The sequence below is a fragment of the Fusarium falciforme genome, chromosome 5, assembly GCF_026873545.1.
Source record: "Fusarium falciforme chromosome 5, complete sequence".
Lineage (NCBI taxonomy): Eukaryota > Fungi > Ascomycota > Sordariomycetes > Hypocreales > Nectriaceae > Fusarium > Fusarium falciforme.
The window spans coordinates 2906076-2931231 of NC_070548.1; the positions used below are offsets into that span (position 1 = coordinate 2906076).

Sequence of the window (25156 nt, forward strand, 5' to 3'; positions counted from 1 at the left end):
GCACAACGACTTTGCCATAACCTGGCGACAACTGCGTGGATTTCACGACAATGACATGGGGGCTGCGAAGGGCCAGGAGGAGGAAGGGGGCGATCAGCGACATGGGGGGCATTTCTTATTTTCTCTCTCGACTATTCATTTCGACAACATATCGCCTAGCGTACATGATGACTGACGACATCTCACCCTGTGGGTGCCTTGCGGCTGATACTCAGGAGGCAATACCGTGGTACAATGCGGCAAGGCCAAGTGAGTCAAGGCCTTGGAACTGGGGCTACAACTCTGTGAAAAGGGTGTATATTACAAGATTTTGAGGGTGGTTTCAATTCGATAGATGTTGACGTGGGGGACAGGGCTATAGAAACTAGTTAGGGGTCGACAAGAAGGAAGGAGTGATGTCACCCAGACAATCAATGAATGGTCAGGACCAGCGTGCCGTGTAGGCATCAAGACAGCTTTACACGTAATGGAATATTCGAGACCAGAGGCATCCATACTTACCCATCACCGTTGTGACTGAGGCCTCCACACGTCATGACGACGGCCGTTGAGTGACGAAGCGTTGGGAATCAGGGGGAGAGCAGTGTGGGAGGTGAGACGCTTATTCGATGGTCAAAAGTGCTGGGAGCAAAGGTGCTTCGAAGAATGGAACAGTTTCGAGGAATCGCCGCCGAACCTGCATATCAGCCTCGCCCGTCTTGTCACGCCCGAACGGTTCACGGACCACCGCGGAAGGGAAGGGAAGGGAATCGCGAATGGGGCTGCGGGAGCGGCAAAAAGGTGAAGGAAGAGACGCGAGGTCTGCCTGGCGGCGGCAAGTCTGGCTTGGGGGAGACTAAGGGGGGCGCGCGGTTGCTAACTGCAAGCGGATGTATCTTTCAAGGGCGTTGAGGAAGGGCGGAAAGGGAGGGAGAGGTTGCGTGTGGAGCCTCAACGACAATGAGCAACAGCCGCGGCGTCAAAGGAGCCCAGACGCCTGCCGCCCTTGTCCCTGAGTTTCAACCACCAAGCCTGTTGGTAAGGGAGATGGCAGACCAAGGCCTGTCATTGGCAAACAAGCGAACAAGAGGCTTGCCCGGTCGCAAGGTTAAAACCGGGTCCGGCCGAGTATTGAGTCTGACGGCTTGTGTACGTACGCACGCACGTATGATGAAGCATCTCGCTTCCCGAGAGACAATGACTCCCCAAGGCAGATCTGCCTGCTGACGGAGTCGTGGATCACCGGTACGCCTAACGGCTGGGGCCACAGAGTTGCAGCGAGCGCCTAATCCTCATTGACCGAGAGCTACTGCAACAACACGGATGAGGAAAAGAATGGGAATAGGGAAGTTGTCTTGAGATGATGCAGCCGGGGGGGAACAATGTAAGTCGTCGAGATTCTCGGAGTCGCCGGCGGAGACGAATAACGGGGCAAGCCACGGCGGGAGGCGCAGCCGGCGGAGGACCGTGGCGCGGGCGGCCGGTGATTGGCCTAATCCGATCAACAGGGCATCGGCCCCACTCCCCCGCAGATAGGCCTTGTCTTCTTGGGCGAGGCTGTAGGCTTGTCATCGGCCTGTGGAACAAGCGTGTGAGGTCATTGAACATAGATTCAACCCTCCATGACGATGGTCATACTGTAGACTGTCTGTCTGTCAGTCAGTCAAGGGCGCGAGTTTGTACATACTCGGTCGTGGTGGTGGGCATCCCCATGACGGTGGTGACGATGCTGATGGTGTTTGTTAACTTGGGTGACCACGGGGTTGCTGCGCAAAACATCACGGGGTTACCGTCTCTCACGTTCCTAACTCTCCCTGCATCCAATTCCCTTAGGCAGAGATAGGCAGAGTCATCAGTGAATGCGACAAACCAAACACCAACTGCCCCTCCATCTTTCTTGTCTGTGCTCACGTCCTGTCTGTCTCGGCCTCTCAAAGGTGGTTGTTCAGATGGAGCGCTCGGCCGACCAGTTGCTGACTGGGTTAGTCTCCTTCTTTGCCTGCATGCACATCTTTCGTTTCCCGGCGGTTTCTGATGCCTGATTAGACATGACTCTTTGTGCTCACACTACCAGCCTGCACAACCTGTACCTTTCTTTAGAAACCGTTCATGCTTGACCCTGGGGTCGGCCGAAAGTCAGACCTGCAGGCCCTGTCAGAAAGGCGGATCCTTACCACCATCTCTCGCCCAGGAGAAACGGCAGACTGAAATTGGGCATCTGAGACAAGGCCCTCCTGAATTAGGATCGATTGGCTTCTCTCCTTTTCAAGGGTGTCTGCTGGGTGAGACATGTGAACGGCAACGGACCGCAGTTGGTGTGGGTACAGTGGTAGAATTACATGGTGTTGAAGTTAATAACCGGGCTTTGACAACTTGCAGCAAAAGATCCGCCAGGGGCCGAGGCTTGTGTAAGCGACGTCGACTCTTGTTCTGGGGAGTTGTTCCCGCTGATACTTGACAAATTCTGTGCAGAGCAACATTGACGCTTGTCAGAGTCGTTTCCTCGGTCCTGTATCCCGATGCATCCTCTTACACAGTTCCCAACCCACGGGAGGCCTTGTCAGCAATTTGGTTACTCAGAGCCCACGTGAGGCGGGCGAGTGTGCAGATGTCGTCCCAAGATAGTCGAAGCGCCAGGCAACCCTGAACCTCTGGCCCAATCGGAGCGTCGTCGTCAACCAGATATGAGGCAGGGGTTGGGAAAACTGCCGGAACATGTCAGCATTCCCTTTAAGGTAGATGTACAGAAGACTGTGCGAAAGGTACAAGAAATACTGGTGTCTCCTAAGTCGCCAATGCAAGGCTAGGCGGGCTGCCTCCACATTTGACAAGCAACCAGTGGCTGGTGTGGGCATGACTGACGGTGCTGACTGGCCAGCATCTACGTACTGCGCGGCACAGTACAGTACATGCCCGATAGTCTTTATCCCAAGAGGTGGTGCGATGCATGTCAGTTGCACCGAAACGCTGCTGCCAGGCCTGATTGATGGGCCACCCAGTTTCCGGCGTTCTGGTGAAGGAGGGGAGCCACGGGCGATCTGGATCATCAGACGCAACCATGATAACCCCCGAAAAGGATCGATAAGGATTTCAAGCGAGGGTTGTCGAGTACACCATCCGTCGACTTGTCAACAGCCCTTGCGCTTGAAAAACAGTCAACTGTCTGTCGTCATATCGAGACATGCATATCAGCTTTCAATACATACGTCGTGTGAATTGTCGTGAAGGGTATGTAAGTGGTCATTATACGTACTGTATGAACGCTTTTTCCAGGCACCGTAGCTTCGACCGGAACCAGTAAGAGCCAACGACAAGAAGCAAGCAAGTGGGCAAGCATTGCCAAGGTCGGGGGTTGACTGCGGACACAGCCCTATGGGAGACAGGGATCCCTTTGTTGTGGCTGCCAGCAAGAGAATTGGGGATAAGAGTGTGGCACCCTATTCCAGACACTTCCAGGTATTGCCAGAGTAAGAGAAGTGACTTGTTTGTATGCGAAGCGCGGGATATGCAACGATGCTGCATCCCCGTCCTCGAAAGGGGCATCCGGGTTGCGAATGGACGGCACCCGAAATATCGATGTGATAATAGCGCCGAGAAGACCTGCAAGGCAAAGTCAGCTCGATTCACTAACACAATAGACTGCCTGCAATTCTGTACCCCTTAATGCAGCCCTGCCGGTATGGATCGATACGGGAGAGATGATGAGCCAATCACGATACAGAGGAGGTGAATTAATAGAAGTTGCAGATGCATGACGTTAGGATGCCTGGAAGCAACAGCAAGTCGTCAATCCGGAATCCCTGAATCCCTCCTGCACCGTTGACATGGCTCCCGGATCCAGACCCATGAAGACTGGGCGGCCAGTCGGCAGCCAAGATCCCCTGCCCGCGGACCGTGGAGTTGGGCTCGTGGCGTCTCTTTCTGCAACACCACTGCACCAGAAACGAAACAGGAAACGAGACACCAGGTCGGGATCGAGGAGCCAGACGGACCCGACTGATGGAGAGAAGAGAACCGCTAGGGTCAGGGCGATGGGCGCAGCATGCCCCCGACACCCACTACCACCACCAACAAGTGCCGACTAACAGGGATCAGTGCTGAAGAGTCGCTAACCCAGCGTTCGCAGTCTCTGATTGGCGCGCTGGTGAAAGTCTCTGGCACATCGTCGGTCAGCCGCCGGGGACGTTTTCTTTGTTCGGAAGCGGCAGAAGAAGGAGCGTGTATCACGGACGTGGTCGGTCGCCGGAGACGACGGAGGAATGCTGCGGAAGGGACGAGGTTGCGTCGCCTCTTCTGGCTCTGCAGAAAGGCATCCATCCATAGGCATCAATGGCCAGTTTGCGTGGCTGGGGGGTCTTTTCAGTTGTCGCAAGCAAGCATGGAGCCAAGGTAAAATGGTCCCGTCCTGTCAACTCCTTGTCGCACAACAAACAAGACTCATCAAAGCAAAGCCTTGCTGCCCGCTTGTGGGTGTGATGGAGAGGTGAAACCAGAGTTATCAGTGGAAGCTGCGGATATCTCTGCCTGGCCTGCCTGGGGCACGTGTGATCTCGTGAAGGAAGTTGCAGGCCAAAGCCACCGGGCGAACCATTGCCTTCTAGTGAATGACTAACTCGGGCTCCAAAGTCCCAAAGTTCTGACGCAATTGCACCCTCTTTTCTGCACCTACGCGGGATGCTATGCGACAGATGGAAGCGAAGCGACCTTTGTTCTTGTTACAACTTCTTTTTCTCCTTCGTCATCGCCTTGCGCGTAAGGCAGGTTGCTTTGAGCCTTGAGCTTCCTCAGTACAGGCGCGGCTCATTACGTATGCGCGCGCAGGGCATAATCCGTAGCTTCCGCGCACCGCAACTGCCCTCTCCAAGCAATTCATCGTGCCGCGCCAATTCAATCTTGACGGCGGCTCGTCAATCGCAACAATGACACGGTCGCCATCACAAGCCTCGTCCGAGACCGTCTAGAAACTTGGCGCCTCGGCCGACCGTGGAGAGATTGGTACTGTGCAGTGCCGTACATAGCTACAGTAGCGCAGCAGCAGCAACACAGTCCGGCCGGCGTGGTTGCAAGTCCGTCATCAGGGCCCCTGGCCGCTCCGTCAGCTCTTTCTGCAGCTCAACTCTGCCACAGGCCAATGGTGACTCCTCACGCCGAGGATATCTGGAACCACTTCTCACTTGTTCTTGGCAGCTTGTTCCCTGTACCCCTGCACCCCGGTACGGGTACCCAGGCTACACCTCATCCACACCGTGCTGCGCCTTACAAGCCAGCCCGTGCTCGCTCATACCTACCTCAGAAGCGTTCCGGGACGGACAAGCAGGACTCTCTCGGATCCCAGGACAGATCATGGCACAGGGCGCTCGACACACATAGCCCAAATGGTCAAAGGGTCAAAGCCTCCAAAGCCTCCCCATCCGAATGAATGGACCCCCCACCCCCTGTCATTCTTTCCAATGGCCAAGCCCAAGCCCAAGGCATCTTTTGCGAAGGACCTTCGGCTCTGTGGGTCTTGGTCTTCCCCACGCCTACGAGGAGCCTATGTCACCTGTCATGACAGTCAGACACCAGTTGCGGCTATCTCTCTCTCGTGCATTCTCACTGGCGTCTCTGGCGTCACTGGTGCCTTGATGCCAGTCCGGGGGGTTTCTTTCATGCCCTCCGCCCTACGTAGGGGCGTGTCGGTATCATGGTCCTACTGTCCTCCAGGCTACAAGCAAGGCCTATAAGGTTGCGATGCCTCGAGACGCTAATAGCTTCTATCCTCACTCATCATCTATCCTTTTATTCACAGCATTCATAAAGCAAGCCATTCTCCTTTGCTTCTTCACTGTCTTGTCCTGAGGTCTCCATCCTTCTCTTCCATCCTCTCCTCCAACCTACCTACCTCACTTCACGCATCACCACAAACCAACCGCCTTACTTCATCTGCCTGGCTTTGACGACTTGAACCAACACACTCCGGAGCAAACATCTCGAAACAACCACTTGAACGTCTCCTTCACCTCCAATCTCCGTTCTTCTCCACTTGACCCGACGCCAGGCCAACATCCAGGCCGAAGATCATCATCATGTGTTATCAACTAGTTGAGCTCTACTCGGCCTGCCGATGCCTCTACTACCAGCACGCCATTGACCGTTGTGCATCATACGGCCGTCCTGGTCATCCCATTGAGCAGCGAACAATATTTGTTGGCTACGCTTGCAGCGCACACGCGGGACACGCTGCCCAGTATGCATCACCGTGCAGCCATGCCTACTCAGACTCTGGCTACTACAGTGGCTATTCTCAATGAACAGTCTTGTCTTTGGTAACTGGATGCCAAGCATGGCACTCTCCGCGGCTCATTCGGTTTGAGTTTGACGATTGGGTTTGCTACATCTGCTCGTTCAACCCGTCGCAACTCTCCTCCTTACTTGCTGGAACCCGCCGGTAAGTCGTTGACTTTTGGGCTTCGATTCATCGGCATATGAGCGCTCCGCACGCTTCTCGACCTCATACTTAATTCCCTTCTCCACCGGCGACTCCTCTTGCCGTCCTCTCTCGCCATAAGGCTTGCAACGACGTTACCGAAGACATGGCAACGAGACTACGACATTGATACGATTACAATCACGACCAAACACCTCTCCTCGACCATGAAGCAAACGGATTCAGCCTCGACTTTTTGTGGCGCTGTATCCTCCTCTTACATTACGACCTTCTCCTCGCATGACACGATTCTCCTCTTTTTCGGCTGGTTGCATTGGGCCTTTGTCGACGGTCTCAAATCTCTCTTCTCATACTTTCCAGGGCTTTCCTTTTATTTTCTTCTGCACAGCGATGGGTTGATTTTGGGGCTCTTTTTTCTCGCTTGGCTGGAAACAAGTCATGGAATGACGACGCAAAACATGGACATTGGTTATATTCTTGATCAGCATATGCTGAAGGCCTCGCGGCCCTTTTGGATGGTTGGATTTTTCTTCTTGAGCGCTGGACTTAGCGATGCCACTGGAATTGGCTTCTGGCTGCTCGACCACTTCTGCTGGTCCTTTCTTCTTTTCACTTCTTGGACACCCTTTTTGAGACTGGGTGATCCGTTCTTCTAGGGTTATTGGATTATATCTTGGGCGTTTTGCATTTCGAACTGGCAGGGTCTGGCCAGGGCTCTTGTTTGCAAAAGACGGAGACGATGTTTGGCTGGCTAGATGTTGTTTCTTTCTTTGGCAGGGAAGTCTCCTTGTTACCCCCATTTGTACTCTTTCTTGGGCTTTGTCTCTTTCGCCGGCATTTTCCGGTTTGATTCTCCAGAGTCTCATACATTATCACGATGTTGTACTATCAATTCAGATGGACTGCGCAGGCTGCAGTCCCCTTGTCACGGGCAAGGTCATTCACAAACGACAGCAGGGGTTGGGGCGCTGGTGTTCCCAAAATGGATCCTATAGAAACATGAAATTTATCCTGTCAACCTCTCATCTATTTACTTGCTTCTTGGCGTGAATTCATTAAATTAAGCTGGGATTGATTGAGCAGGGCATAACAATCGGCCGAGTCCAGACAGAGGTGAAACTCATGCTCGTGACTCGGGATTGTCGGTCAAAGTGGGTCAAGCACAGTCACATCAAGTCTTCTCCACCAGCCTGCCACCGAGTTTCACAGGCCTCGGTCTCGTGGCCGAGTTTAACGCAAGTGGGCTTGTTGTCCGGCAAGAGAGATCGTGGCGGATCTATTCGAGTTACGCAGGAATGGACCCCAATAGCCGCAGAGTCAGGCTGAAGCTGAAATCCAACTTCTGGTGTACGGCATCGCAAGAGGAGGCCTCTTTCAAGCGCCCGATTGCTATTTCTGAGTTCATGGTCGGACTGACAAGGCAGACAAGCCTAAAAACAAAATCACCCACATCAATAGTCACAGCCTTGCAGCAGAAGAGGCTTCGGCAGAGGCGTCGAGGCCCATCGTTTCTGGTGCGACAGCGCGCACGCTCATTCATGGATGGGATGGATGGGTTCAAACTTGGCTTGAGCCCTGAAATGGACGGCTACTATTAATAGGCTGCGCCCCAAAGTGAGTTACCTGATCGGGCGACGCGGGATGGATGTGTTCGCCGAACGGAACCAGTCTGGCGGAGCCTGGGATGACACTACACGAGCTAGCGAGAGACAACCTTGACGCAGACGCAGGGGGGGCTGGAGGTTGGTATGATTTGCGGGCGGTGCTGGTTTAGGCGCGTTGCGCGGGGGGCAGATTAGGCGCACTGGCGCGGTGCACAGGGAGGATGGGATGGATGGATGGAATGGATGGCTGGGGTGTGAGACGATCGGACGGGTTTCGGGGCGGGCAAGGATGTTTGGAATTTTGGGGATTGGGTGTTACAGCCTTGGGAAACATGGAGGGGTGTGCTTGGAGATGGATGGCGAAGACAAGCCTCGGGACCTTGTTTTTAGCCCCCTTGTCAGTGGTACAGTACCTACATTACACCGTAAGGCGATGCCATGCCATGCCATGCCAGAGACGGATGCGATGCGGCTCATCACCCATGTCTCGGGTAACGGTGATGATCAGGAGCAGCAACAACAACATCTCACAGCAGAGTGGCGGATCCGAGATACATGATGTGGTGATCTCGAAGCAAACCCTCCACGGCAGCGACGTGTTTGCCTAATGCCATTGGATATTTTCAATGCCCCCCTACTCGGAGATATCGACAGAATAGGGTCGGTCACTGCTTGCCTAAGCACGGGGAACCTTTTTCGCCTGCATGCATGCAGGCCTAGCCTCGGTGTTGAAGATCGGCCTGCAGGGCGGACGTTGAGCCAAGAGGAAGAAAAAGAAGAAGGATGATGTGAGAACAAGGTGAAGGAGGGTTCCAAGGTGAGCGAAGCCGTGTCTCGGCATCTGCACCGAGCCAATGTCAGAACGGCGGGGCCTGTTGCTGACGGGTGGCGACTCCGAGAATCCCAAATCAGGGCGGCGCCGTTCGGGCGGGTTTCTTTGAAGAGAAGAGCCGGGGTATGACGTTAAGTGGGGAGCTCAAGGCGTTTTTTCCGTGAAGTGGGAGAGACAGACGCTTTCATGGACAAGGGCGCTTCTTGCGCTTAGGTTCCAATCCAAGGTCATGGGATGATATCACTTAAGTCATGCGAGAAATGCTGATCAATTCGTCTCGACTCATGATCACAGCTGCAGTGGTGTACAGTAGTCCGTAGGAAGCACTAGTGAAAGTGTAAATGTCGTGATGGTCATCCTTGGTGTTTTGTTCACTTGATGCCTAGTTCTTGCCTGCTAGAGAGTTAGAAGCACTTTCCCGCAGCAACAACATAGGTATTCGTTTGTGAGAACAAAGAGACAGTAAGTACGTACTCAGGTAGGCAGGCAGCTACGAAGAAAATGTGCTCGAGTCAATTGCGCCTGCCATTTCTCAAGTAACAGGGTAATCAACTCCATAATTGCTCCAAACGATGCATCCAAACCTCTCCATCATTGTTCATCAACCAACCCCTTCCCTTTCCCTCTCCCCCCCCCCTCTTCACCATCCGCGTCCTAATCCACCTTCTCTACCGCTCGATGCAATATCCATAATCCGATATCATGATCTTGGTGGCACATGAAACTCTCTCTGGAACCCCTCATGTCCAATGGTCGAATATCCCAGCAACTGACTTCGCCAACTGACGCCCCCCAATAATCGTTAATACTGTCTTCAAGCACCCTCTTTGCGAAAGCATTACTCGGCCGATGTCCCCAGAGCTAGCAATACCATCGCATCTCCGCCAGACAGACAGTCCTGTTACCGTGATACACATCTCACCACCGTCTGTTTCGCCAACACCAGGCACGCCGAAATCTGCCATGTTTTCCACGTTCTTTAGTCACACCGAAGCTCAGCTGCCCAAGGGGCAACTTGAGATGGAGACTGGTGACTTTGATCGTACTCCTGCCCCGAGTGGGCGCTCATCACTGGAGCTACCGAGGGACGATATGGACCTACCGAGGCACTATGTCGACAATCCAAAGCACTTCGATGAGCCGAGGCAAATTCAAGGCTCAGGCTTCCGGCACCACCTTCTCAAAACCTCCGCAAGTGTTCCCATGATTGTCGAAAAAGACTGCCCAGCCCCTCCGGTGCTGAGTCCAGTCTCTGAATCCGAAGAGATGACTTTCAAACCCAGCAATCTGGCGGCGGAGCACGAGAATCAAAACTCCTTCTCGGCCGAAGGATTCGCCTCCCCGCCCGGCACTCCATCTCCATTCATGCTACCGCATGATGGGCAATCTTTGCTTTCAATTCCAGCTACGGATTTGATTCGCTTAGAATCTTTAACTCAACCTCAAAGTCCTGATGCCTCGATACATTCTTGGGAATATGATGATGCAGCAGACTCCTATGGTGTTGAAGAAGCAAGCCAAGATGAAATACCAATTTGGCCCTTCCCAGACAACGGTTCATTCGAGTCTTCGGATATCTATCTAGGAGGCGACTAGAAGTCCCAAAGTCTTCGAAGCGGCGATCCCAACGAAAGTAAAGAGAGGACGATCCCTCATATTGGAGGACAACAACTTTGTGTCAAAGGGCGCCCTGACTTCAACTACTGGCCACTAGATTACGGCAAACATTTTGGAGACGACCCAGACCTGCAATACCGTGGGACAAGCAAGGTTTGCGCTTTTGATCCAAGCCTGGAGCATACAGAAAGCCGATCTGAATACCGAAATGACACTTCCTGTCGAGATCCGAGCGAATGCAGTCAAGCACGCAAACCCCGCACGTCAATGAGTTCGTCCAAGGGTGCGCGCAGTGAGGTTCAGTTTGAGATCGGAACAAAACCTCCTTGCCAGGCTCCGAATGACAAGTCCCGAGCCAGCTCTACAAATTCGTCAAGCCGGCGCAGATCACTGGGATCCATACTGGACTTCAAACGGACTACCCAGTGGCTCAAGAATTTGAATAGCTCGTCTTCTAAATATAGCCCAAAGTTCACAGATATCCCCACCCGAAGGAGATCATCCAAAGTATCATTTGTCGACCATCGACGTCCTTCTGAGCCGGTCCTTCCGAGCAACATAGCTACTCGTAGGCTATCGGGGAAGTCCAGTCTATCCAGAAGATCAGAACCTCGAATAGACAGTCTCATGTTCAAACGCGCTATCAGCGACCTTGAAAGACTCCTTGGCGAAGCTCTTTCGCTTGCTTCGCAAGTTGCTGACCAGTCTGAGGCTGCAGTCAATACTCATGAGGATCGGATGCACTCCCTCTCGAACGAACATCGTCGGTCGAGTTCTTTAAGTGAACAGTCGATGCATAGTGCTCAAGAAAGTGCCAACTTATCTATTGCTGACATGGACGATGCCCCTTGTCCGAAAAGGCCTGGATACAAACATGCAGCGTCCTATACATACTCTTCTAAGCGTCCTCGGTTAGCTGACATTGTCAAAAGCTACTCCGGAGCATATCAGAACATTAGAACCAGAATGTTGGGAGATCGGCCGCCCCCTGTTGAGATTTTGGAGTTGTCGGCAGAAAACAGTCCAAGTCGACGATCCAGCAGGCTCTTGGAGGATGAACAAAACCAGGAAGGAGCCGTGACAGAAGGGAATATCACCGGTTCCAGTGTATTCATGAGCCTGATCAAGGCAAATCGAAACATCCAGGGGCCGGAGCCATTACAAAAGCAGGCTGCAACTGCTACCTCTGCTAGCCAGAATGCCACTGGTCAAGACGTGGTCGCTGGTCACGAAGTTGCTAACCGAAAAGTCCATGGCGAGCACGGGATCAGTCTGCGAAGAAGATCCCATGTCAGTTTACGCAACATGCAAGGGTTCAGTCTTCCAAAGTCACACAAGCGACAACCGATTGCAAGGGACTAGTCGCCCATCCGCAAGCGTTTTGTCGCCTCGGTTGCTTGCCTGAGCACCGCCCTCATTGGAGTCATACTCGGAATCTACACTGGTCTCGTCCCATCAATTCAGTACTACATCGTGGATCAATCTCATTTGACTGTTCATGGAAATACGGGATGTTTTCTTGCATTGGCGTTGCCGTCATTCTTCCTCTGGCCACTACCGCTCCTTCATGGCCGAAAGCCATACATCATGGCGAGTCTCATCATTGCAATGCCTTTGCTCTTCCCGCAGGCCATTGCCGTCAGCAGTCAAAGATTAACCAACACTGCCTCATGGAGGGCGTTGCTGCTTGCTTCTCGTACTTTGATGGGAGGCTCGCTTGGGTTTGCCAGCATGAACTTCCACTCGGTTCTGACAGATCTGTTTGGAGCGTCGTTGATGAGCAAGCATCCTCATCAGGAGGTGGTTGACCAGTTTGATGCGAGGAGGCATGGAGGAGGCATGGGTGTTTGGCTTGGTATTTGGACATGGTCATGGATTGGATCTCTAGGCCTTGGTTTTCTCATCGGGGCAGCCATCATCGACAGGCATCCACCAGCCTGGGGGTTCTACGTCAGCGTCATGTTTATTGCAGTGGTGCTCCTCCTCAATGTCGCATGCCCCGAGGTTCGTCGATCACCTTACCGGCGGTCTATTGCGGAGGTACGAACTGGAGAAGATGTTTCACGCCGGCTAGCTCGAGGAGAGATCATGATGCATCGGGTCAAAACAGGCCCCAAGTGGTGGGGTGAAGAGGTGTACCATGGGATTCGACTATCCATTGAGATGCTTCGGCAGCCCGGTTTTGCGGTGATGGCAATCTACGTCGCGTGGATCTACGCCCAAGTGGTGCTCGTTATCATCCTTCTAGGTTCACTTGTCTCGCGATTTTACCGCCTGAGATCACCTTACGTTGGCCTTCATGTCGCTTCGGTCACGCTTGGAGCCCTTCTTGCTATTCCTTTTCAGAAGGCCAGTATCTTCTCCAGGTCCCGGAACCGACGAGTCAACTCCAGCCGCGAAACTCTAGACAAGAAAGTTGCCTGGTCATCTCATCTCATCCGCCGGGCCCTCTTTACAGTCTCTCTGCCAATAGGCGGCGCCTGCTACACTGCTGTTTCATCTGGGCCGCCGATCAATGCTGGTGCGCCTACATTCTTTGCCCTGTGCATTGGGTTCCTATCTTGTCTCGCAGTCTCCGAGTGCAACGGCTTGATCATGGAGACTTTTGACACTTCAGACTTGTCTCCGGGTATGGTTGGCCGACACCGTGATCCCACTAGTCAAGACCAGAGAAGAACCAACTACTCGTCCTTCCCAAGAGTCACATCAGGGTTTGCGATTATCCATTCTCTGGCCTTCGTTCTTGCGGCGGGGTCAACCGCACTGGGTGGCCATATCCAGCGAAAGCTCGGTCAACAAGTTGCCACTGGCATTGTGGCAGGCATACTCTTCCTGTTGACGGCTCTATTATTGCTCGTTCTCATCCGCTTCAAGAATGTGCTAATCATACCCCGATCCAAATCGGAGGAAATGGACAGGTTGACCCAAGCCCGGCGACGGTCTACAAAGCGCCGTGCCTCCATGCCCAACGACCTACGAGCCATGATGGAGGAGGATTTCGCCTGGCGGCCTGTCATGATGGGCAATCCCATGGGGAAGAATCGTCGAATGAATGTGTTGGAGATGGGCAACATGACGCGGTGGCAGGACATCCGGCGGAGGAACAAGCTTATCGATGCAGGTGTGCATCTTAACCGTGACACATTGGATCAAGGACTAGATGCTGTGGATGCAGCACTCGAAAATCATATCGATGACATGCGTCGAAACGATCATGGGCTCTTCAAGCGAGGAAGCTTGAGAAGGCACGGAAGTCGTCTCCGTCGCAGCAATCAGAGCAGCGACCAGACATTCCATGATATGGAACTAGACATGCTCGATCCCGTGGCGACGCCGAGTGAGCCAGCCCAGCCACGGCAGTTTGTTGAAAGAGAATGTGTCATGGGACAGACAGTCAAGGAGGAGAATGAAGACGAGGTACAAGCGGGACCAAGCAGTAGCAGAAAGGATTGAGGCTTGAAGGCACGAAGAGCGATCGAGGGCTTGAAGACACCAAGTTAGGAACCTAGAATGAACGTTTATCAAATACAGAATGTTCTTTTCTTCCCTAATAACTTCCCATTGCGGTTCCGGCAAATATTCATCCAGTCTATGGCTGAGGCTCATTACAGCAGCTGGTGCGTGATAGTAGCTAATGATACAAATATGGTTTTCTACTTGAAAAAAAGAAAAGGGAATAAACTATGTTGGTATGTGTTGACAAACAAAAGATGCATTGCGTAAACTCATTTTCCCTACTGCACGTTCAGGTACAGGTCATCTCCGCGCCGAGTAGGTGTCAAGGTCGGCTTCCAGTGAGGGGACAAGGGAAATCCAGGAGGTGTCAGGTTGGGGTCCTCGCGGCGCCATTTGGAGGCTTTGGGCGAATCAGTGCCTATGGACATGTTGGCGGCACGGTCCGAGCCGAGGCGCTTGGCAAGGAGGGTCGAGTCGCCTGATCGTGGCTGGCTCGTGGTTGGTGAAGGATTGTAGGTCTGGTATTGGATGCGTGAAGGGTGGATTTGTGAGTGCTGCTGGACCTGGGCATGCGGCTGTGGTTGTTGTTGTTGGTATTGGAACGATTGGTACGCAGAGTTGCGCGGGTATGAAGGGTTGGGGTTGGGCTGGAAAGATTGGTATCCTTGAGGCGGCTGGCGCTGGAAGGATGTATTGGGGGGTTGTCGTTGGTGTGGATGGATGGGTTGCTGCTGCTGGAAGGACTGGTAAGACTGGGGCAGTCTTTGAGCGGCCTGCCAGTTGGACTGAGGTCTAGGAGACGGCTTATGCGAGGGAGGTCGTTGGTATGGTCGATATGTCTGGGCTTGAGAGCCAGAGGCGGAAGGCCGATGCTGAGATGCGTGACTAGTGTTGATAGGTTGATGCATAGTGTTGAGAGGTTGAGGGTAAGGAGGATCAAAGTAGAAAGGAGAGACCTGGGAACGGTTCGGGTTCATGGGTTGAGCGTTGTAGGCCTCATCCTCGTTCGGTGGAGGAGAAGGGTCGACGAGACGCATCGAGGGAGAATCCTGTTCAAGTCCAACGTTTGGAATGACCTCGGGCTCGTTCAGTTGCTGTTGCTGTGGAGTTTGCATCATTCCTAGGGTTGGGCTGGGCTGTCCGGGAGGGTGGTAGACAACCTGGCGCGTAGGCGGACCAGATCTCCTGTTGTAGTCACTCATCTGGCTCATCCGTCGGGGGTCTCGAGGCGGGATCCTGGGTTGACGGGGAGGAGACTCGACAACGGGAGAGAGTGTAGTCTGCTGCTCCTGGGACAGTGCGGCTACAGCAGGCACAGGAGCGGGTTCTTCGGATGAGGTGGTGATGGTGGTGACATTGCTGCTGCTCGAGTCTTCACGCGGCCGGGTCAGGTTCCGGGTCATGGAGCGACGTGTAGTCATGTTCCGCCGAGGATGGTTCTGAGACGAGAAGAAAGGAGACGGATACTGAGGGCGAGGGCCAGCGGGCTTCTCCTTTGGTGGAACACCAGCGGGACGGATCTCTGCCGCGGGAGCGAGGGATCGAGACCTAGCCAGACCAGCAGACGACATGTTGTCATCCTTGGGCGGCGGCTTTGGCGGCACACCCTCCTGCGACTCTTTGGAGCCTTGTGAGCCTCGAGCAATGACAGACGCGCGTTTAGAATTACCCAGAACCCAATTCCCGTACTGGTCAGCAACGTAGAACGTGCCCGCAGAGATGGGCGTCGTCGGCGGCGGCCGCCAGACCTGTGTAGAGTTGGTGTTTGCCGAGAACGAGGTCCGATCCTCTTCAAACTCGGTCACGTTGCTCTCGCGGTTGTTGTTGCTACTCCTGCGGCCGGCGTTGCTGGACGTGGTGATGTGCAGCTTAGGTGGTGTTGGCTTGGTCCTCGACGGGGAACCTACACCTGCGGCTGAAGAGAGCGCCGGTGGTGCCGGCATGTGAGAGACGTTCTCTTGGCTAGACGAGCCAACATTGTGGTGCTCGTGGTCGTCCCATTCTGGCTGGAGTAGAGGAGGGGACTTCTCCTTGTTGATCTTGAGAGGAAGGCTTGGCAGAACTGGCTTTGCTGGGAGCAACTTGGATATCCTTCTCAGGGGCGATGAGTGGGCGGTACGACTTGAGGGGGCGGGTGAGATTGCCAGTCCAAGGGTGCTAGGTCTAAGGCTCTTCCTGTTATAAGCGGGTGGTGGTGGAGGAGGAACTGATGGATCGAGGGTTGGGCGCATCTGATGGATCATCCAGGAGTCATGTCCACCGCCGTTCCTAGGGTCTTCCGGTTTGTAGCCCCAGGTATCTCGCATGGGGAGGAATCCTGTCTTGGCCTTGGGGTGGTTCTTGCGGCGGTAGTACCTCGCCAGCACAATAGCTCCGGCAGCGACCCCGGCAGCAGCGAGGACACCGACCGAGATGCCAGCAACTTGCTCACTGGAGAGCTTTCCTGAGTCCTTATCATCTTTTTCCTTGCCACCAGCGCCGCCAGCTGGCGCCTCGGTGGATGTGGTGGCCGCTGTTTCTGTCGTTGATCTCGAGGTAAAAATGGTCGACAAGGTAGTCGGATCGTCGGTCGAGGCACCCGAAGAAGTCGGCGGGTCGGTGATGAATGCAATATCCGTGGGATATTCCGATTCTTCGTCTGAAGTGGTAGTAACGCGATCCTTGCTTGCCGACCGTTTCGTAGATGTTCTCGTAATGGGCAGCGGAGGAGGCGACGATGTGTCGACAACGAGTGTCGTCGGTAGTGTTTGAGAAGATGAAGTACTGGAGCTTCTATGGTGCGGTACGTTGGACGCAGTAGGTTCAATGGGATCAGTGACTGTCACGGATGGGAATGTGATGACTCCTCCTGAGGGGGCCAAAACGAGTGTTGCTGTAATGGTGCGTTGTGTCGGGCTGATGGCATCGGGCCGTCCATTGCACATATCGTACGCCAATTCTATTACCCGGTCTGTGTTGCTGTAAGTCTTGGATCTTTGCTTTCTTCATCCGTGTAAGACGTACCGCTTGCTTCCCTCTCTGAACAATATCCAACTGATCGCTCAGCAGAGATACACTGCATTGCGCCCTCGCCTAGTGTAAAGCCCGTAGCTCCTATCCGAGAGCACATGCAGTCCATCGTCAGGTTACTATCACAGCCTGTAGAGGCATAGTTGACTGAGAGGAACGAGGCGAAACATTCCTCTGCGCAGCTGGGGATATAGCGCCCGGCTTCGCTCGGTAGGCTAGCTGCCAACACGGCGGTCGTATAGAAGATTAACCATGGCGAGGGGAAGAAAAATGGCCTTCTGGCCATTCTACAAAGAAACATCTAAATAGTAGACTGTCAGTCATGACCACAGTATCTGGGTGGCGTCAGCGTTAACACACCTAAAAGGAAGGGGATCCTATTAAGAGAGATGGCCAGCATCTCAACGGAGTGTATTCATGAGAAGCCGCAACAAGACCACAAGAGAACTACTAAGACCAAGGAAAAATAAGAAAAGGAAAAAAACGGTCTTGTGGGAGTTAACGACGGACACACAGCATATGGAGTGAAAGGAACAAAGAGAGAAAGGGAAGAATTGCGAAACACCATCACCGGGGGGTAGGTTGGAAACATGGGAGACATATGAACCGAATCACACCTGGCCTACTCTCCCAGCCGCCGTGCTGCTACACCCCCGCAAGATTCCGCGACAAGGCTCCCAAGGTAGGTCAGCGCTTGCCGGCCTACATGGCGTTGTGAGTCCTGCAAGCCTCCCTCAGCTCGAGGGCCTACGACGGTCACAGAGCCGCCAGGGCGGGCCACGAGGTCCCGCATGGTACCGGGGGAGTCTCTGCGTCATGGTTGCAAAAGGAAAGAAAAAGTTTGGAGCCGGGAAGGGCTATTTCGGAAGGGAAAAAGGCCTGCAGCCTGCAGCGCCAACAGTACATGTCAGTCGACCGCCGTTGAAGGGAGGAGAGGCGACCCCAGGCTGAGACCCACGACGTTCGCGGCGGCGGTTAGGGTTCGCACCATGAGTGGCTGAGGCTGACCGGTTTCCCTTAGGCGCCGCTTAAACGCGGGAGGGGGCTCCACTACGGCGCCAGCCGCTGGCAGCCAACCATCCAACCAGAAACAGGCTCTGGATCATCACGTGATACACCTCCGTCCAATGGCGGCGGCGCTGTAACCTCGAAATGCAGGCCTTCTCGGCGCAGGCCACTTCGGCGCAGGCCACTTTCTTTCTGCAGATCCAGCAAAATGTGACGACCCTTGGCCCCAAGTTTCGGACTCAGTTGAAGGCGCCTGGCCGACTTGCTCTCTCCGGGTACTTGGTTTTGGGCTTCCACGTCTGTCTCTCTGCGGCATCCTTCCGCAACTCTGACATGGAAAGGCAACTAACATCCAACCTACCTGAAGGGGGCCGCCCAATGGCCCGGCTGAAAGAACCAAACTCTCCACTCGGCCCATTGCGAGATCTCTCGAGACGAGATTAGATTATCCAAGCAATCAGGATCCCCCGTTTTCTTCGGCTGGGCCTTGTTTCGGTGACGAGATAGAGATCCCGCCATCAATCCAAAAGAGAGCGGCCCGACCCACACATCTGCACAACGAGGTGGCCACATCAAGCCCTGCTTGTGCTTCTGGTAGCCAGAGAACATGTCGATCGTGCTGCTTTTCCATACCTTGACATGGGGCCTGGTTTTTTGGCCTTCTTGACGTGGACTCCGTCATATCATATGGGAGTTCGCCAAGATGGTTGCTCTGCGGTTCCGCCCCTTGTCACTCACAGCTTACAAGTCGGACCTGGGCAGACATGTTCAGCTGATGCCGGCCGTTCAAACTCGGCAACGTCCCATTTGCACGAATGTTACATGATTTATTCGCATTAAAGATCTAGATTCTCTGCCATCTGAAAGCTCACCACCAAACGTCACCGATATCCCTGGCCCGGCGTTCACATCCTACACCGCCTGCAGAACCATCAGGCGAAACGTCGCCGAGATGAAGAGCGCGATGTTAATGCCAGTACCAAAGGGGCAAAGATGGACAGTGGTTTGCAACCAACAAGCATCAGCAACAGCCTCAGACGCCAACGCCGACAGAACACCCAACAGAATAAAACAAGACCTGTAGGACACGAGGGGGTTCACAGACCATCCCCTTCCTCCCCCCTTTCCCTTCCATTCACCTCTTGTTAGTGAGGAGAGTCGGCGTAAATGTATGTGGTCCCGCGCTCAAATCCCAACCAACCAGATGCTATGCAACAACCGAAGCCGCCCAACAGTCACCTCACATGGCCATCTCAGCCTGCAACTTTCGCAACTCGGCCTCTTCGTCGTCTTCCTCCACAGCCTGCTTCTTGCTCGATTGAGCTGCCGCATGTTAGTTTTGTTACAAGACCGAGGTCCGCTCGAGGCACTTACGCTCTGTGTTTACCGGCGTGGGCATCTTGTGTACTGCATCTGACACGGGCACATTGCCTGTCGTGAGCATTTGCTCGTCGAGCTGCTCCTGTTGTAGCTGCTCCAACTCCTCTTCCAGATCGACATCGTCGACGTAGTCGCCGATAGTAGCGTTGGTCATGGCGGCGACAATCTCTTCGCTCATGGCATTGTGCTCCCGCAATTTCTCCCTGTATCAAGAAATCAGAAAATGTCTTCTTCGCAAACGGGAAAAGTCGGGGAAGGGGTTCAGATACGCACATTGTCTCGTCCACCTTCTCCGGTGTAAGCTTTCCGTGGATCTGTGCCATGGCCTGGCTGGCCTTCTCCATCGCCACCAGGGTCTCCCGGTTGATGTTGGCCGACTCGATCGCGTTGATTTGCTGCTCCAGTGTCCCTATCTGCGAGACGGTCTGGTCGAGCGAGTGCTCATGTGTCTTCTTACGCCTCAAGGCCGCCTTGGCCGCTGTCATCTCCATCAGCATCTCTGCCCCGCATTGTCCCGTTGCTTCAGGGAGGGCCGCATACCATTCTTGTTTGTGTTGACGTTCTTGCGAGCGATGGCGTCCTGCTCGTCAATCTGTGTCTGGAGATGCCTCTCGCGCTTCTGCAGCATCTCCAACTGCGCGCGCAGACCGAGGATCGCATTCTTGGGGGTGTCCTTGCGCTTCTGCGCCGCGCCACCGCCAAACCAGCCCCACATGTTTATGGTAGTTGTTCTGTGTCGGGTTGTTGATGGAGGAGGAGGAGAGAGGATGAGGAGCAAGAGTCCTATTTCCTCTCGAAGAACAGGTCGATCCGGAAAATGGCGTAACTGACGGGGGCCTCGACTCGGACTGGGATAGTGGGGTTGGGCCGAAAGGTGCTCTTGAGGTGGTGCAGTTTGCCAGAGAAAAAAGGCAGACGTACACGGACTCGGGGCGGTCGAGGGATCCAAGTATACCGCTCCGTTCGGTCTTGGTCGTCGTCAGCGTCGTCGTTATGTCTGGTGTCTTGGTTGGTGGTTGACAAGGTTGGGTCGAGGCAGCCTGCGAGGACTCTTATCGTTGCCTGTGCCAGTTCGCGGGAGGATGACGGCACTCTTTGCCTTTGTCCGAGATTTTCCCGATCATGTGACGCAATATTTCACATGGTCAACCCGAGATGAAGGGTATGATTCGCCCACGCCCTTACTTGTACAAGCTAGACTGACAAGACCATCATTTCATTGGGGGCTTTCCGATGATTGATAGTCGATTATTCTTGACCAAGGGTTATTTCACGTCTACATTGCTAGAAGATCCGAATACCATTTTTCATATATTCTTTTTCTGTAAATGTTGAGCTGATCTATACACCCTTCGCAAGATGTACGCGGATATGTCAGCGTCTCGAGCTTTTCACAGAACCACATGCTTGGGTCACGCGAGCCACCTCCCTGAGTCAGAGGTGAAGCTATTCCCGCCTAGCAACCCCCTCAGCCAATCACCAGACGACCCCAAGTTTTCAAGTCAATGTGGCATTTCACGATCAGATAAGATGCCATGCTTCTGCCTATATGATATTGCGTCTGTGTTTTAGACAATTATGTCCCTGTTGGCCGACGATAAATGCTTCGTGAGCTTGTGTCACCCTCCAATTTCGCTCTTACACTTAGTTCCCCATTGACGAAGACTGGACCTGGAGGCTGCCTGATTGGGGAGACTCAAGGCACACTATTTCTAATATTTGAGAGCAAATTTTCAATTTCTAAAAGCGAAGTGAAACTCACAACACACTTGGACTTCCCTTTTTACGCTCTCGGCCCCTTGGCTGGTTATACCTTCAACTCACGCTCACACTTACCACCATAGACCTCCAAAGTAATCCAGAATATCTTGTTATAATCTTAAAATTTCATTTCAAATTGCATTTCTCTCTGGTTCTCCCCCATCGAATGACGATACCCCTGACATTCATCTTGTCGTTGCCTTGTTCCATTACGCAACCGCGAGTCTCTTCTGTTAGGCATCTACCAAGATCCCTGAACAGGACGAAATTGCGGTTCGGCTTTCCGTGGCCAATATTATGCATGAGATAGTTGACGGTGATCATGTCGCATGAGCAGAGATAGTAGAACAGACCGTTCTACTAGATGAAGAGATCAGGCACCAGCCTCTGCAACCCCGGTTACCTTTAAGAAGGGTAATAACAGGCTTTCTATATCATCAAAGTTATTAGAACGGTCGAAATATTAGAGTAGGATTGAGGAAGAGGAATGATATTGGCTTGCGTGTAGTCGGGGGCAGATGCATGTTCAACTTCATCAGGCAACACAAAAAGGATATCACCTGGGGATGCAACACAGAGTCGACTCAAGAGTAGTCAAGGACCAAGCCAAGGCAGTCCTGTTCAATGTACAAATTATGTTATGTTGTCTATTTGCAAATCTGCTCCAGACTCCGCCAACCCGCATCCACCCACCAAGACTCACCAAGTCTATCTACACACGTGTTGCTTCTTCTCAAACCCAATTCGATCCATCACAACCCAATCTTCACAATAGACAACCAGTATTCAAATATTACAGAAAAGCATCTGGTTCGCTTTTGGCCCACCCCACCTCCTGAAAATCCCATAGCGCCAGCATGACCGTATTAAAGACGCGACGGGTCGAGTCGAAATGAAATGGAACAAGTTGCCTGGAGAACGCCAAGATGGTTGTTGCGCTCGCCATGCTCGGCTCGGTATTCTGTATCGAAGCCGCTGAAAGTTGGAAACGTTAACACGCGTAACGTCATGGGTCCACGTATAGAGTTGCAGGTCCAAGGACCAGCCTTCCCTTCCCTTCCCTTCTCAAAGGAAGGTGCTGAGGCGTAGGAGATCAACTCGAGCCTGAGCCGTTGGTTCGAGCATTTTACTTGTTGCCCTTTTCCTGCGTGTCATAGTGCCAGACGATGTAGTTGGGGAGGCCAATGACATCGTATCCAGCACGCTTAGCCATCTTGGCAAAGCCTTCGGTCTCAGCCTGGTTTTCAAAGGCATAGCATGGGAAGTTAATGCCTGTAGAACATGTCAGTCTCTGCCCCTGGTTCAGCTCTCCGTGGTAACGAACCAGATCGATGGACGTCAGCCTTGACAAGGATGTTAACGCCACCAATGCCATCAAGTTCAACTTCGACGTCTTTGTTGTCACGCCAATTGCCCATCTTGGCCATGTATTGGCGTCCAGTGTCAAACTCCTTGTAGCCTATATGCAGGTGTTAGAATAGTTCCGGCCCGCGCATTGGCATTACTGACCCTCAACGATGACGGTATCTTTGGGCAAGCTATCAGCGAGTTTGCGACCCTTGTCCGATTCGATCCAAGAGTTGTAGTCGACTATCCACGGATGTAAGTATGCGGCAAGTCGTTGACTAAATACGTGTCACTTACATCGACCCTCAATATCAACACCCTTCTCGAAACGGTGGAACCAGATATCTAGAACAGTCAGCCTCGCGTCTACACATAAAAGGCATAGACGTACTAGGGACAAGGACATCTTTATCATGTGCAATAAAGTCCTCGATGATCCGCCTTGGGGCCTGCTCAATATCCACATCGCGCCAATACACCCAGGAGTGCTCGGGCTTCAAGGCCGTGGCCAGGAGATAGTTCCTGGCCTTAGCCATGGCTTTGCGCCGAGGAGCCTGGACCTCGAACGCATGTCTCTGGTCTGCATTCTGGCTCAGGTGGAAATGAAAGTTCTTCTCGACGACCGTAATGCTGTTGAACGGGACCTCGTCTTTCCGCTTTTGTAGGTGGTCCAGTTCAGACGCCAGGACAGCCAGTGTATCGTCTTTCGAGTCGGAGATCAGGAAGGCGAGGTCGATCAGGCGGTGGGGGTAGGTGAGCTCGGCAATGAGCTTGAAGTAGTTGGCGAGGAAGGGAGCAGCATCTTTCAGGGGTGTCAGGATGAGTATCCGCTCGTTCCTGATGAGGGCCTGATGGCTCGAGGTTATGGGGTTCAGGTCGATGTGCTGGATCGTGGGAGATTCGACCTTGAGCGGCTTATGGTGGTTGAAGATGACGGGTGTCTGCATGTGAGCATTCCACACGGCATGTTCGTTCGGCGTCATCTCCATGGGGGACTTATTCGGACCCCAGCAGCGAACACTGGAACTCGGTCAGCTAAGGGTTTCTTGGACAGGTGGTGCCGAGTCTTGGCCATACTCTTGCGGTCCCGGGGGTGTTCCTCGAATACTGCGGTATAGTAGTACTATGATGCCAGTTACACCGATAAGGAGCAACAGGCGCGACCGTGTCAGGTTGGAACGCAGTACTCTGCTCGGGGGCATCTGGGCCTTTGCGGCTTTCCAGTTGAGCCCGCCGTGTGGGAGAAGCATGGCGAGTGCTTCGGGTGGACCGTCGTCACCACCCAATCGTCAAGTTCAGGTCGTCCGTCGTGTGTATGATCCGAGAGCTCCTGTCGCAGCAGCAGCAGTCGTCGGCACGATGGTCGTCGTAAGCCACGTGGCTCTGCTGTCCCTTGGTGGTGGCCGATGTCGCAGTAGTCGTCGCAATCGCCGTTGTCCAGAGGCAAAAGTTCGTCCCTCGTATTTTTCCTCCGGGGACAGATATGACGCTGAAATGGCTATGGACAGGGGTTTGTTGGCGGCTTTGGGGGAACTGAGGTCGTCGCGAAAGGGGTCTAGCGTGTCTAAGACGGCGCTCAATATCAACAATGCAATGTTCTGTTCGCGTTGATCAAGGTTCAGCAGCAAGACTAAGGTAGAAACGAGTGTGTGGCGGCTCCGGTGCCAATTGGTGAAGACGGCCAGGTCAGGTCGTGAGATGGCAGAGCGACGAGAGGGACGATGGAGCCGGCCAGAAAATACTACATTGTCAACATTGCGACAGCTCAGCACTTTCCCTCTCAGCATACAAAAAAAGCCTAGATTCTCGTTGGCTTAGCAAAGCTGGAGCCCAGTGCGTGCGCAGGTGCAGGGTCCCCGAAACGATTCAGGGCCGTCTCCCCCACCACCTATTCTCATGCTCTCCAGGCACTCCACAGGGCCCGCCTCCCGGCGTCCTTCAGCGGCTTCAGCGGCAGACAGCCCCTATAATGGAATCCGAATGCCGTCCACGTCCGGGATGAGTGGGTCTTTGAACATCCATCATGGATCCCTCGTTTTGTCTTGGCTTACCCTGGATTCGTGATAAATTACCTGATGTTTGGTTTCATGATTAGACAGTTATCTTTGTGTTCTCTGACTTGTTTATTGCAATGATTCTTTAGGTAGGTAGTGGCAGTCGCGGTGCTTCGAGAAAGTCAAGCTTCGTCATGCCATCCATGCTAAATGATCAAATGGCTACACACAACACACCCGTTCCGATGCCATGCCGTGAAACGGACAACGAAAATCACCATCAAGACCATCATGAGTAGGAGAATATTAACCCAAATCAGCGTAACATGCCACCACTGTAAGACCGGCGACGAATAGCTGCAGTTACGAGCGAGATACTCTAGATGTCCATACCACCCTGATGCGTCGTTCCATAGGTCTTGGATACGAGCCGACAATTGTTACAGTGCAACAAAGAGGCCAGGAATCAGCATGAACGGAAGCACATCATGGCCTCAATCTAGTGGAACTAGCATGCCTTTCCCCTGGCCGGCTCATCCACTGATCGTAAAAGATCTCCAACCAAACGCCGTATGCTGACACCACCCCAGACGGCTGAAAGAAATAGCAGCCAGTATTCTTAAACCGACTCCAGTTCTGGCGGGAAAACTCTGCTGGACCCCGGTGCAATTTACAGGATATAGAAAGAAGGGCACCGCAAATAGAACATATGATTGATAAGCTGAGGAATAAATAGACCAGG

At 53.4% G+C, this 25156-nt stretch overlaps 4 protein-coding genes across 4 annotated transcripts; 1 reads left to right on the plus strand and 3 right to left on the minus strand.

The window, feature by feature from the left end:
* Positions 1–12046: 12046 nt before the first annotated feature.
* NCS54_00710700 (Hypothetical protein) lies at positions 12047–13912 on the plus strand (the record flags this gene model as incomplete). The annotated part of the gene is made up of 1 exon (XM_053152541.1): positions 12047–13912. The coding sequence occupies one exon, from the start codon at positions 12047–12049 to the stop codon at positions 13910–13912; it is 1866 nt and encodes a 621-aa protein (XP_053008516.1).
* A 281-nt stretch (positions 13913–14193) lies between these two features.
* On the minus strand, positions 14194–16976 carry NCS54_00710800 (Hypothetical protein; the record flags this gene model as incomplete). The annotated part of the gene is made up of 2 exons (XM_053152542.1): positions 14194–16865; positions 16919–16976. 2 exons carry the CDS (start codon positions 16974–16976, stop codon positions 14194–14196), a joined length of 2730 nt encoding a protein of 909 aa, XP_053008517.1.
* Positions 16977–19172: 2196 nt separating this feature from the next.
* NCS54_00710900 (Hypothetical protein) lies at positions 19173–20027 on the minus strand (the record flags this gene model as incomplete). The annotated part of the gene is made up of 4 exons (XM_053152543.1): positions 19173–19255; positions 19307–19515; positions 19586–19790; positions 19853–20027. 4 exons carry the CDS (start codon positions 20025–20027, stop codon positions 19173–19175), a joined length of 672 nt encoding a protein of 223 aa, XP_053008518.1.
* Positions 20028–22199: 2172 nt separating this feature from the next.
* NCS54_00711000 (Hypothetical protein) lies at positions 22200–23670 on the minus strand (the record flags this gene model as incomplete). The annotated part of the gene is made up of 6 exons (XM_053152544.1): positions 22200–22345; positions 22398–22532; positions 22583–22663; positions 22718–22765; positions 22812–23440; positions 23498–23670. 6 exons carry the CDS (start codon positions 23668–23670, stop codon positions 22200–22202), a joined length of 1212 nt encoding a protein of 403 aa, XP_053008519.1.
* Positions 23671–25156: the final 1486 nt, after the last annotated feature.